General features: G+C 40.3%; 1 protein-coding gene and 1 pseudogene across 1 annotated transcript in view; both read right to left on the bottom strand.

The window, feature by feature from the left end:
• ADGRB3 (adhesion G protein-coupled receptor B3) overlaps positions 1-15,135 on the bottom strand; it is a 564,982-nt gene that overhangs the window by 355,659 nt on the left and 194,188 nt on the right. Inside the window, exons 2-3 of the mRNA XM_066612423.1 lie at positions 12,557-12,667; positions 150-311 (exon numbers count right to left, since the gene is read on the bottom strand). Of these exons, the coding sequence (XP_066468520.1) occupies positions 150-311; positions 12,557-12,667 (273 nt within the window). The remainder of the gene's footprint in view (positions 1-149; positions 312-12,556; positions 12,668-15,135) is intronic.
• LOC136637269 (5S ribosomal RNA) lies at positions 2,441-2,560 on the bottom strand (annotated as a pseudogene).

The following is a 15,135-nucleotide window of genomic DNA, read 5'->3' as shown; positions in this document are numbered from 1 at the left end:
AAGATTAACAGTTGAACAATAACTGCACTTTCTTATCCCAATTTAAGTGCCTATATGCTAATCACATCTTTAAAGAACACTGTTTCAAGTGCTTAGCATTAAACAGTTCAATAACATCCACAATTTCATTCATTGGCTGCTAACACTACCTGGACAGAGGGCAGTGTTATTGCAAACCCTTGATTCTCTTAAAGGGCCGCTGCAGTGTGTCCCGTAAGGTGATACACAAGTTCTGGTTCGCACCTGCGACCCTTGACCACAAGTAACTGAACATGTACTCCACTGGGCCCACTCTTCAACACCAGATTCACCTGTATCCAAGACAATAAACAAACATGAATACAGCAATGAGTATTAATAGAAATTTGTAGTAAAAAAAATTAATGGCATGCAAGTATCATTTGGGAAAATTTTTTTTTAAAATAAAAGTTCACTGAAATAAAAGCACCTATGGAAAAATATATAGTGAAATAGAAAATAAATATATATCAAAAAGTAAAATCATATACTGTAACATGTGGCACTAAAAAAACAAATAAACTTGATTAGATGTCAGCATTTATAGTTCTAATCTACAGCTTTATATTGTTTTCAGAATAGCTGCTCAGCTGCACTGCTGCTCTCTGAATCTTTCACCAACAGTGAAGTCTATTTTCCATGGCAGAACAAGTGAATATACACATGAATTGTAATTATCATATCAAAATGACAGTGAAGTGATGGTGGTACAAGTCTAGTTTTTGTCATTATTTGGGATATGTAATGTGTGTTTCTACTTTCAGTCAATTCCATCATTTTTTCCATTGAGAAAAGCTCTAAATATTGATTAGCTGAAGCTTCTTAATCCTAGCTTTGTGCTTCATAAACAACCAACATCTTCCTCCAGTTACACAAAGCTCAAGATTTGACAACAAGCATAAAGATGCTCAATTGTCCTTATTGCCTGTGTTACCAAAGGCCGACTACTCATGCCACAGAAGTGCATATAAGACGAGGAGTTATTCCTTCCTGCTTTATATCTTTTACTGTTCTGTAGAAATCTCATTCACAGTCCAAAGGATTAGATTAAATTTAGATTAGATTTTAATTTGTATGCTACTTTTCCACAACTGTGTCCAAAACGACTCACAATGCACAGAACAGAACAGCAAGAACAGTATATGGACTCCCAAAGTCATCTGGGGCTCAGGGGTCTTATTTTGAGTGAGATCTAACAAACCCAATTTCCACATTAAAATGGAAGTACAGGGTGGAAGGAAAGAAAGATAACTTGAGTTATATGCTTCTGCTTTTCCCATTTCTGTATGAGCTAACTTCCAGTGTTCCATCCCACTCTTCCAACATTCTGCCTTGCTGTAGTGCAAACAACAATGTGAACTGAAGATGAAGCTATCCAAAGAGGTTTGTGTGCGATTCAGTGAGTAGGGTCATTAAATGAAGGAGTCAGTTTAAAGATCAAATTACATGTTATGACAAAAACACAGCCTGGCCCTTACATACTTGGTTTCTTTTTGTTAAATATCAGCTAACCATGTAATAAGCATGCACGCATGCACACACACGCACACCCTGAAGTCAATATTTAACAAAAAAGAAACCAAAACCACAAGAGCCAGACTATGCATTTGGTGTAACACATTCATTGACCTTTAGTTCCATCCCTTGGTGCCTTTGACTGCATCCTTTTACATCTCATATGTGTGAATGGTTTTCATTCCTTTGCACAGGGAAAAATTACACATTGAGGTGGGATCAATATCTAACCCCAATCCTGTGACCTGATCCACATTGGCAGGGATTCTGCAAGGAGATGCAAAGTGCAGAGTACCTCACGAGCTTTTATAAGATATAAGCTTTGCTGTCACAAGCCAGCCCTGTCACAGTGATGAGATTTTGATAGTTCTAGATATTTCTTTGGCAGGTTGAGTGGGGATGTGGAGAAATGGATGCCTTACATTATGGATGCTCTAAATGTTCTATAATTACCATGTTTTCAATGGGGAGTTATCATGTACTTACCATTTAGTAGAGCTGAATGGATAATTTACAACAAATAATTTATTTAATAAAGTAAACTTTGCTTATCACCTGAAATGTATTTCTAAGTGGTTTTCAGTGTTATCAGATGTGTTAAATCCACCAGCCATGGGGTTTTCATTCCTCTACTTTTTAAAAAAATTATTTTCATTTCCAATGTAATGGTAGAATCTGTCACTTTCATATATGTGATGTTTTTAGTGTTCTGTTCAATCATAGTAAAATCAATGACAGTTTTAAAGTATAATTTGTGGGTCTTTGCTTTTGGACAGGAGCAATGTCATTTTCTTATGCAGAACCTGACATGTCATATGCAAGGCAGTCCGGCAAGATTTACTGCAAACTTTTAGGCACCAAAATATATTCTGGTTGGCAACCTTCAGTCTCGAAAGACTATGGTATAAGCCTACAGCAACTGGTATTCCCAGGCGGTCTCCCACCCAAGTACTAACCAGGCCTGACCTTGCTTAGCTTCCAAGATCAGATGAGATTGGGCATGTGCAGGGTAACAGTTGCTGCAAAATACAATATATTTGCAAAAACCCAAAATATATTGGGTTCTCTGTATCCCAAGGAAGTTAGTCACAATTAACTTGTCTCATTAATTTCAATGGTGCTGAGTTATGAGTGAATCTTTGGATATAACCCATGGGACATTTATGCATTTCCAGTACAACATGCTTTTGCTTTCAAATCAGACTGCTCAGACTACAACTGTTAAATCTTTCTTGGTGATCTAATGCACTGTTTCCCTTATATTCCTTACCTAATTTCCTGTCAAGATACTAAATATTGCTAAAGTTGCCACTTTTCTGTTCTCTCTCTTTCTTTTTTTTTTAAGAAAGAAATGTGGTCAGTTTCTTAACCCCATTTGCTTCAAAAGTCAGTGGAGGCCAGGCTATTACACAGTAAATTAGCACAGCATTTAACCTGTGATGAATTGTCTGCAGTGTTTAACAGTTGATCGTGGTGACAAGTCTTGTGGTAGTGTGGTGACAGGTGTCATTAACAGTGGCAACAGGTCTCACTGATGTGAGAATAAGGGCTGACAAGACCTGACCATAAAAGGGGCAACTGAATTTTTGTCTTTAAAAAAAATAAATAAATAAATTTTTTTTTTTAAAGCTGCGGGGATTCCAGATTCAGATCATGGCATGAGGGAGGTTACCCTTTCTCTCCCACTATTTGCTCCCTTCCCCAACCACAATCCCTTCCCAAACTGCTATTTTACATGAGAAGGAAGCTGCTATTTGAACCCACAGCACTTTCCCATCAGGGGCAAACAGCAATTCAGGAGGCTATTTTAGTTTGTACTATGACATGGAGGGGAAAAGGTTAGTGCTCCTCCCCACACAGTTCTATACATACATAGTTTGTACCATGACATGGAGGGGAAAAGGTTAGTGCTCCTCCCCACACAGTTCTATACAGTTCTAAACTTGCTTTGGCCTTTGTAATTATAGTTTAAAGAAAAGGCCAAATGGTATCAAAAGTCAAAGCTCTGCTTAGTTTATTTCTCATTATGTAAGGAACTCTATACAGTGCATGCAAAAGATCATTTATCCCACAAAGGACCAGTGACAGTGAACTGACATTAAAATTCAAGTAGTCTGTAGTAATAATTCTTGAAATGTTCACTTCCAGAGTGGGGAGCATCTCTACAATTTGATTATCAAAGGGAGAAGGCGTATAATATGATTTTAGTGCATTTTCCAATTATTGCTACCAGAATTGATGAATACACTGACTGCATGCAAAGGAAGGCGGCTCCAAATTTTGCATAAGGTGTTGCGGTTTTAGCCAGCATCAACTCACAGGACAATTAACAAAACGGAGGAGTCATTTGCTTATTCCATGTAGTCTAAAATGGAGGAATAACAAAGTAATATCTACATCACAGGTTCCCAGCCTATGGTCCAAGGACCACAGGTGGTCCATGAGATCCTGAGAAGTGGTCCATGAGATCTCAAAAAAAAAAAAGATCACCTTTGATCACTTCAAGCATCTCACTGAGCAAGCTCTCCACCACAGGCCACAAATGAGTGGAGAACAGACTGCCTGCAGCTGTCAATGAAGCTGCAGCTGTGGGTAGTCAATTTTCTGCTATCTCTGGTAGTCCATGGGGGGGCACTCGCATGGGAGATGCTTCCCCACAAACCACCAGAGAACAGAGAACGGACCACCCGCAGCCACAGCTGGTAACAAAAATCTTCTTTATAAATAATAAATCTAATAAATATTCTGTAATTATTACAAATTTAATTGTATTTTTTGTGTGCAGGGGATATTGTGGTCCACGATAACTCCATTTTTTGCCTCAGTGGTCCACAAGCTCCTAAAGATGTGAACCACTGGTCTACATCAACATCTTAGAATAATTCACAGGATTCTGTGCATGAATAGGTTGCATCTTATGAAACCCACTCTTGCCTACAGAAGTCAAGCCAGAATATATATGATGAGGCACAACTGCAGTATACACTTCAATGTCTGATTCATGAATGTTCAGTTGTTATGGCCTCCAAGTAAGGCATTCTGAGACTTGTAATTCTCCAAAATGTTTTAGTATCATTACAAAGTTAGAATGCCTAGGATGCTTTGTTGGAAGACAGGGCAGTTAAGCTAGCTTGCATTGGTTTCAGGGTAAACCTGTGCAAATAGGCCATTGATCTTCAGTGTGATAGTTAAAGACTTGCTATTGATTTTGGTATAACAGAATAACTTAGTACGATCCTGAGTTGCGCTTAAACCAGCGCAAATCTCTTGCACTGGCTTCCGGGTGTCAAGAACATGCTGTAAAGAACATTTGTGCCACCACAGGAGCCCAGGAGGACTGCTCAAGGATGTGCACCAGCCCTGCTCCATTGGATACTATGCTCTGTGCCGGGCTGAAAAGTCCAATATGGAGCTCCTCCACTCTGTGCTGGCAAAATAGCCGTCACAGACTGGAGGAGATCTATTGCAAGACCTGTGCCCTTACTAAGGGGAAGGGGACAAATGTCAGCTTCCCCCAAGGAGACTCTGTTGGCTGCCATGGTGCCCATAAGATGCAGCCATTTCAGTGCTGCTGCTCCTCTGGAGCAGCTTAGAATTGGGCTGTGTTGTACATACTGTGCACCCCAAACCTATCCACATTTACTAAGAAGAAAGTCCCACTGATATGGACTTGATATAAAACTGGGAACACATAATTGCAGATTAAGGGCCTAATCCTATCCGACTTTCCAGCATGGGTGCAGCCACAATGCAGCCTTGGGGTAAGGGAACAAATGTTTCCATATTTTGAGGAGGCCTCTGTGACTGCCCCAACACCACAGGATGCAACGCACACCCCATTGGCGTGGCTGCACCGGCATTTGAAAATTGGATAGGATTGGACCCTCAGAGATTATGCATTCTCTTCTCTTCCAAAAGAATTTCCTGTTTGATTGCAATAAGGGCCCAATCCTAATCAATTTCCAGGACCAGTGTAGCTGTGCCCATGGGGCGTGTGCTGCATCCTGTGGTGGGGAGACAGTCACAGAGGCATCCTCAAGGTATGGGAATGTTTGCTCCCTTACCTTGGGGTTGCATTTCAGTTGCACCAGTGCTGGAAAGTGGGATAGGATTGGGCCCTAAGACCCTTAGGACAAGGACATGTATATATGGCTATAAGTACACAATATGCATTGTTGTTACATTACTGTATATGTAGAACATTTAAAATGGTACACTGTCACCACTTTATTTGGGGGGAGGTTCTACAACTTTAGTGGAACATGCACAAATAACTAGGTACAGGATTGTGGCCTTGATGCGCAGAATACTTAATATGTTCAAATAGTTCCTTATTTTTCCTAAAAAATGCAGCAGAATATTTTAGGATATTTCTGAAGGATCAGAGTGCAGGAGCAGGGTGGTGTTTAACCATCACCATGAAATCAAATCATGGAACAGTGGTTCCCAAAAATTCAAACACAACCCACCTCTGCAGGCAGAAGACTGCAAGTGAAACACTGAACATCAGGTTGTGACCCACTGCACATTGGGTCATGACCCACAGATGGTCGCGACCCACAGTTTAGGAAATGCTGTCATAGGATATGGTTTTTGTTTAATATAGTAGTACAATTTTATTTCCTAGTGTGTTTAGTTATGTATTAAAGTTCTGAAACACTGAGAATGGATCAGGCTAGAAATAAAATAAAACAACAGAAAAAAGATAGCCAAAGCATGACTTATTGACTGGAGAAGTTCACAAATTCATGTATCACTTACCTGAATTATAATTATAAAATCCATATTACCTAAAGAAAGGATAATTTCAGGAAAGCATAAATGATTGTCAGAGTAAAAAAATAAACAACCTTGTCACAGTCATGTGCCATGTTTGGACCAATGCACACGAAACTCTGCCTGCAATAAGCTTTAAGTTCACTTTGATACATGATTAAATGATAATCTGCTTCCATCACCACGCTCCCTGCTTGGCCATGTGATGAGGACATTTTTTTTTTCCATCCATTTGATCATCTACTGCAAGAGGAGGAATATGCATGGAAAAACATGGGGAAGACTGTTTCACAAAAAGCCAAAATCAATTCACATCTCAGTTCACATGAGCAAATGGTCATGTCACCTTAGGCTTATATGTGCTTATACATATTTGCCTCACACAGCACACATGAAACTCCTCCTTCCACAAGTACTTCCCCATTCGCTTTAATGGAAAGGGCAGATGTAAATGGATGCAAATATAAAACTGGAATTCAGGCTTCACAGAAACAAAGGGCAGCCTGTCTGTGCAAAAACTCTGTGTGTGTGTTTGGGTATGTGTATCAGAGGAATGCAGAAATTGCTCTGGATTTAGTTGTTCGAGTATAGTTGTATAAAGTATTCATGAATGAGACCATAAGTAAGGCATAGTTTGTTCAAAACATTGCATATGTTGCATTGCAAAGATCTCAAACCCATTCTTTTCCCATTCTGGTTAGATTTTTTTGAATTACAATGACTTCTCTGGAATTTCTTTTGGAGGGGAAAGTCCAATTGACCATAATTCTGAATAATCTTGACTATTTCTCATTATTCTATGACATGACACACAACCAGCTTTTTATTTTCTAGATAATTTTATTAATTTGTATTACATTAAAAAAAAACCCAGAAATTATTTCAAGTAACAGAGACAAACAAATTTCATTTCTAAAACTCCACTTATTAATGCCCTACTGTACAGGTAAATCTATGATGCATGTTAGAAGATCCTAATAATGCTACTTGAACAAGATACAACATTAATTTCATCACAAGAAAAGAAAAGCCGCTCAGTAAACCAGATACGCAATGATCATTATGAAAAGAAAAACCAGGATGAAAAAAAGAGATGGATGTTAGTAGCTATATTGAAAAACAGATTTTTGTATAGTGGGGTATCCTACAGTATGCAGCTATGCATTGTTTCTTCAATATTAGGTAAGCATTTTCTGTTGGAAAAAGCAGGTATCGGGCCCATGAATTTCGGATTCATGGAAGGATTTTGGAAAAGGATCTTGGGGGAGGGGGTTTTCAATATTCACTTCCTCTCCCCATTTCCCCTGTAATCACAGATTTTGCAGTAAAGAGAGGATGTGTTTTATATGCAGTTTTCCAAGGACCAAGTAAGTGCACTGCAATAAATGCTCAAGCACTGTTAAATTGTATATACAAGAGCTCCAGCAGATTATGACACATTTTTATGGTAATTCTTCAGAATTAAGAAGCAAACTAAAAGCATATGGGTCACAAGAAGCTGATATCAAAAACCTGCTTGAATTGTCTGAGCAGCAAGATCCAGAGGTGCTGCAAAACAGAGATTTGACTAAGCATTTAAATTTACAACTTCACCTGGGGGGGGGGGAGGACAGGGCTTGCCAAAGTTAAACATTCTTTTGACTCTTGATTTCTGTAGAAGAGATTTCAGTTAAACCCCTTCTTCACTCTCCCACTGAAACCACTAGATCGTAAAAGTGTTTGACTTCTAACTTGATCTTTAAAGTATTATGCCATCATCCAGATAAGACCTTTAAGTATGCCTCATCAGAGTGTGGAAGTGTCAAAAACAATTTGTATCAGAAGTCTGCTATGTGACATAGAATTACGAAGTCCAGTTCTTATGTGAAGTTAGCCCCCCTTTACATCCTACAGCATAGGACTCATTTTCAGAATGGTGTAGTCCCCCACTACAGGGGAATATCTGTGAATACCAGAATCATGCAAGTGGGGTTGAGCACAAGGATGCTTCCCATTGAATAAGCATCCCACTGGATGGGTGGGTGACAATTTCACTGGGAAGACGCATGAGATCAGCCTCAACAATGTGATCATAGTATTCACATACATGTCCCTGAAGTATGGAATCTTCCCATACTGAAGGGGCTTCCACATGACTGGAGGAAGATTTTGCTGGGAGGATTTTAGACTGTAGCCTTTATAATAATAGATTTTGTGTTAATTTTTTTTTTTTGTGTGATTTGAGTGAGCTCTCTGTATATGTAAAGCACTGTGCTATATCTGCACCTATGTGCCACATCTAGATAAAATCATTCCTCATTTCTTAGTGTGAATGCCCAATCTTATGCAATTTTCCTGCAATGATGCTGCTATGCCAGTGGGAGGGATAGTCATGGAGGCCTCTTCAAGCTAAGGGAACCTTTGTTCCCTTACCTCGGGGCTGCACTGCAGCTGCACTGTTGCTGGAAAGTTGGATAGGGTTGGGCCTTATGCACTGTGCTTGAGAAATGTGTGTGTGTGTGTGTGTTTAACTTGTTTGGAGATCTTTGGTGTCTAGAACAAGATATTTCAGGAGTGCCATTACTGCACACAACACAGGTGATCAGACGTTCTATTACTTGGGTGATATCTGAGTATTATATACTCACATCTATACTCACTTGTATTGCTTAGGTGATACCTGGCAAGCGGAACCTGTAAAACATCTACCAGTCATCCCATGAGTTCAGATATCTCTGCCTGTTAAAATATAAGACGATTGCCTAGCAACAGGTATCACGAGAGAAGTGGATTGTGGCTATCACATGACCTAGCACATATTGTCCGTAATGAAATGTCTGTGTGGACTAACACTCTTAGAATACAATGAAGAGTTCAGTATTAAGATGTTGGGTTTTGCCAAATATTACAGCACAGTGCCATTAGGAACTAATTCTATTCCTAGACTGCATTCTTCCTGAAATTTACACTACAATACTTTCACTTATTTCATGGGATAACATGGAATAAGTGGTGGATGTTGTGATCACAACTATAAAGAAATGGGTACCTTGAAATAAGTAGTTTGAGGACTGAAATCCTGAGCAACATTTTGAGGTTGCAACTTCATTTGAAAAAAGGTACAATTAAATCACATTAAAACTATATTACATTGTTAGGCCCCAATCCTATCATCCACTGTAGAACAGCGGGATAGCTTCCCGCTATTTTAAAGAGGACAACTGACAATGCATGAAGCACACTGCTGGCAGCCATTTTTGAGCTGCTGCCACAAAGCAATGACACCATCAGAAGCCTGCAGCTGCAGCTGGCAACCTGCTCCAGTGCAATTATGCTGGCATGGATGGCATTTGTGGGTGGGGAGGGGGAGTAACAGGGCATGTTGGGGAGGAACTAGGGGGTGAGCTGGGAAAAGGAGGGATTGATCTAGCAGCAGTCATGCTTGCTAAATCTTATCCTTTCTGCTCAAAACTTCCCTGCTCCTATTCTCTCCGAGAAGACCAATGGATAGCCTGTAGGCCTATGTGGAGGTAAATAGAAATGTTTTTTATGTGCCTCCTATTGGCCTTAATATCGCCCTCCCCACCATAGAATGCAGCGTGTAACTTTTTGGCGTGGCTGTATGCTATAGCATGGCAGGAGGTAGGATTGAGCAGTTAGGGTTGTATTCAAAGATTACATGCAGGAATAAGGTGGCATCTTACACTGTACCACTTGTGGTTTTACAAGTGCACAATTGCACATCAATGAGGTACAACAAAGACAATTTTATGTGTGACATCTTGGGAGTTGAGTTGTACAACGTATTGCTTAAGTGCAAAGCTGAGGCAGGATTCCATTTGGACATTTGCACGCAAGGACCTTGTGCTATCACTTCCACGTGTGCAAGCTGCCTAGCACAAGTGGAAGAACAACATGCAGCCCTATGCATGTCTAATCATAAGTCTGACCTATTAAATTAAATTCAGCCCAACGTACTCCCTCACAAATGCATAGGATTGCAAGTCTTTGGGTACAACCCTTATCTTTTAAATTGTATTTGCAGGTGACAAACATTGACATTTAGTGCCAATGTGTACACAAGTGGGGCCTCGGTATCTGCGAGAAATCCGTTCTCAGACCCCCCATGGATACCGCAAACCGTGGATAAGCAAACTCACAGTTTTCTGCACCTTAAAACCTCTGAAGGCGACCAGAGCTGCCCAGAGGGCTTCCCCAGGTCTCAGAATGCCTTAAAAGGCATTAAAAACATAACTTCTGGTTTCCCTTTCCCTCTTTTTTGGCCTCAAGGGCCATTTGGAAGCCCGCAGAGGCTGCGGGTGGATGCACACACAGTGCAGCTCCATTTGCCTTCAGAGGATTCAGGTTGGATCAAGTCTGGCTCAACATGGGTCCGGGGGACCTGTGTTGAGCCAGACCCACAGATGTAAATTCCGTGGATAAACAGACTCCACCTGTGTGGAACTCCTTGCCACAGGATGTGGTGCTGGCGTCTAGCCTAGACGCCTTTAAAAGGGGATTGGACAAGTTTCTGGAGGAAAAATCCATTATGGGGTACAAGCCATGATGTGTATGCGCAACCTCCTGATTTTAGGAATGGGTTAAGTCAGAATGCCAGATGTAGGGGAGAGCACCAGGATGAGGTCTCTTGTTGTCTGGTGTGCTCCCTGGGGCATTTGGTGGGCCGCTGTGAGATACAGGAAGCTGGACTAGATGGGCCTATGGCCTGATCCAGTGGGGCTGTTCTTATGTTCTTATGTGTGTGTGTGTGTGTGTGTGTGCGTGTGTGCGTGTGTGTGTGTGTGTGTAATATAATATACATATATATTTTTAATCATGTTGATGACTTTGACCCGATTCACATATCACACACTAATTTTCAAGTGTTTTCTCTGATTTTCTAAAAGCCCTGGCATCCAGTCTAGATACACATTGTGTACAAAGTGTGTACACAAATGGCAGTAGTCGGGAGTGTACATTCCCAATTGCACTGCAAAGCAATGGAAGCACACAGCTCTATCCACACTTGGTAGAACTCATAGAATTTGTGCTGAATGCATAGTATCCAAGTGTACAGCTCAGTGCAAATACAAATCCAGATGGACATCTGAATTCAGTCTACACATGTACTGCATGTACTTCCCTATGTAGGACTAAGATGACTAAGGGCCCAATCCTATCCAATTTTCCAGCACTGGTGCAGCTGCAATGCAGCCTCAAACTATGGAAACAGATGTTCCCATACCTTGAGGAGGCCTCTGTGACTGCTTCCCCAACACAGGAAACAGTACATACCCTATTGGCACAGCAGCACAAGCACTGGAAAATTGGATAGGATTGGACCATAAGTTCAGATTTTTCCAGCTCATTATGAAAAGTAGCTCATATGCAATAGAAAAAAAAAATGCATTCAAAGTTAACAGTGAGATTCATTGACCTTTCTTTAGTTGATTATTTATGGTAAATTGAATTTAGCAACAAAAAATAGAAAATAGAGAATAGCATATGTTGCACTAAAGATATTAAATGCCAAATGCATGCATGTTCAATTTTCACAGTTATTAATGTACCTGATCCATTAATAAGGCTGAGATTAGACTTCAGGTGCTCTACTTTCCTGTCTGGCAACTCATTTTCCAGAATGGGTTGCTTCGAGGAGGAGATGGAAGGTGCTGGGTCAGACCCCCATTTCCCAGAGATAACTGCCAGCAAGTCTTATTAACAGAGCCAACAGTCCCTCATTTTTAGTTTCTTGCCTGAAAGGTGACTAAGGAAGAAGCAAATTGTTCTCTTCAGGAGGTCAAATGTGGCCCCGGTCTTATTCTATTTATATACAAAAATTCTGAAGTGTTTCCTTAACACTTGTGGAATGACTTTCAGCCATTTTGGAAACAAGTTTATACATGATCAACATATGCTACATTTAATTTCCTTCTAAACAACTACGTGTATTTTTGTGTGACTTTCCTTTAAATTTTATGTTAAGGATTATTTTCATATTAATGAAAAAATGCTTTGGTATTGAAGAAACTCCAATTAACCTGGCACTCACATTCAACAATTTGTGTTTTTATACAATCTGTCTAATTCTCAGCTACTTTATTTATGGACTTTAACTGGTGGTAAAAAAAAGAAGAAGAAGAAGAAATGGTTTAAAAAAAGTATCAGCTTAGAAAACTGACAAATATGCAGCAAAAGATTATGGAGACATGCAGTGGCTTTGCTAAAATTAAACACAGTAAGTAGAAAAATGTAACTAATGTATTACCAGTTTGTGCCATAAATTTAGCAGCATCAGCTTGTTCCTGAGGGACCCTTTTCTCATGAACAGATCGAGGTCGCTGACTTTTAATTGTATGATCTCCCATCATTCCAAATTCTAAAGACAGAATAAAGGTTTATGAAAGCTTGTGCGAAGACATTTCTGATAAGGTTACATACTATCTCATGCAATAGGCTTGTAAAAAAAAAACACCTGAAGAGGGTACTGGCAAAACTTCAGACCAAGGGAACATGGCAGTGAACATCAACTTAGTATGCTAGTCTAGTTTTAAAAAAGAAAACAAAAACTAAAGTCTGTGTCCGGAGAGCTTTAAAACAAAAGCTGTTTTAAATATTAAAAATATAAACATTTCAGTGTTCTGAAAATCAGTTGCAGGACAAAATTATTTATTTAAAATGGATACATTGTAATCAGAATATTTTAAATCAGTGCAAACCACACCAGGAAACTACCACTGAGCTAAGTGTTGTTGTCCTATGACAGAATTGAGTGTTTCCCGTAGAGCTCAACAGCCTTCCTGCTCATCATTCAGACTGATGGACTGGTCAGCAGACTATCACGTGAACAGTGTCAGTGTCATAAAATGGCCCATAAAATGCTTAATAATAAGCTGGATGCAACAGTAGCTGGGTCTGTTGCTGTCATTGCTTCAGAAAACTCTCCTTACAGGCAGCATAGAAGGCCCAGGGCTTTTTCCTGCTGTTGATTCTAAAATACAACTCTCCTTTGATTTTAATAGGGAAAAACCATGTTAAGAACTCCCACTTTGGAATCAGGAGATGCTATTTGAAATGAAGCACAGCTTTGCTGATAATTCTCTCCATTGCCTTTGGCAAATAACTTAACCCCTGACAGTTTGAGCCTAAGATCCACTAGAAATTGTTTAGTTGCGGTGTCCTAAAGTCGTCAGCAGTACAGCATCATAACAGAAGATGTTGTTTCAGTAATTGAGGCTGATACGCCATCACAATTAGTACCAGGGTGCCAATTGCAGGCTCTGCTGAGGAGAGTGCTCGTAAGTGGCCCACAGGTAAACCTGCTGCACACTTGTGAAGGCAAATGCCTCAGGATTATGCAAAGTCACCATAGTGGTTGAAATAATTATGTCTAAAGGCAGGTTTTAATGCTTTGAATACACATTCAAATGGGAAAAAATGTGCAGCCTGTTTCAGACATTCTAATCCCAGACCATCCATATACATAGAGAGGGAAGGCATCTCAGCAGCAACCTCTGCCCTAAACCTCTGTGCTCATTTCCATATCTGGAACAAGCTTACATGCATTTCCCATTCACAATTGGAACACCTGGACAGGGCTGTGCCTCTTTTCCAAGCTCCTTTGTATGAACTGATTCTTACTCATGGTGGTCATCATGCAGATGCCATTTGAGGGTTGCTGCTGGGATTGTAGCTAAACTGCATTAATCTAGGGTGGTCGGGGGAGAGAACTGTCTATGAGAACTGATGCTTCCGTGTGGGGGTTACGTACACAACCACTGCAGTTACTGTTACTCTTTGGAAGACAACATTATGCAAATTGTAGCAGCCACAGATACAGTCTGCACTTTCCAGTGCCAATTCTCTGAATGGTGCCCCATGAGTGGGGCCCAGCTACAAGTACAGTAACCATCCCCACATTCTTGAAGCATTTGCTTTTCCCCCCCACAATCCTTGACAGGGTTTTTTTTATCCCCCTCCTCAAATTACTGTCTCTTTCTATAAACATTCCTCTACTGACTCAGTTTTAAATAAAAAAAAAAAAGTTATTCACTTAAGAATAGCCATTCATTTTGCATCTACACTCATTTTGCATTTACAAATTCTGTGGGTTTTTTTTTTTTTTTTAACTCTAATAAAATATATTTGTGAATTATATACTGTATTGTGTACTGGGAGTTCCCCATATCAGCGGATCCCATATCCACAGATTCAGTTATCTGCGGATAGGATCCTGAACCCTACAGCACCCCCTCCCCCTGTATGTATCCCTCCAGAGGCGAGTGGAGGTCTGCTCTCCTTGCCACTGAAAGGACTTCTGAGCTCAGACTGAGCTCTGCAATAGAAATAACGAGATTTCTGGATTAATAGAGAAACTGGAAATGACATTTTTAATGACTTGTAATGCATTGAAATGTCTGGGAAAGCCCAGGGCTTCCCGGGTCTCCCAATGCTTTATAAGGCATTAAAAATATCACTTCCAGTTTCTCAGTGAAATCAGAAGTTGTGTTATTTCTATTGCAGAGCTCAGTTCAGCAGAGGCCGGGGATGGATGTCCTCAGCCTCTGCTGCTCAGAAGCCCCTCTAGAGATGAACATAGCTCCCCTCGCCTCCGGAGGAGGGGGCTGGGCTGCAGGGACAGGTGTTTGCTCATATTTGCAGTTTCAGCTATCTGCAGGGAGTTCTGGAACAGAACCCCCATGGATAAGGGGACACACCTGTATTCTAGAAATGATGATCATGCATAATTAAATTATTTAATCGCTGTGTTTAATACTCTTCTGCTCCTTCTCCAAACACCCTGCTTAAATATATACATGTATTGCTCTTCTCTCTATGAAGCTCTCC

The sequence above is a fragment of the Tiliqua scincoides genome, chromosome 1 (assembly GCF_035046505.1).
Source record: "Tiliqua scincoides isolate rTilSci1 chromosome 1, rTilSci1.hap2, whole genome shotgun sequence".
Lineage (NCBI taxonomy): Eukaryota > Metazoa > Chordata > Lepidosauria > Squamata > Scincidae > Tiliqua > Tiliqua scincoides.
This window is presented reverse-complemented; position numbering and strand designations above follow the sequence as displayed.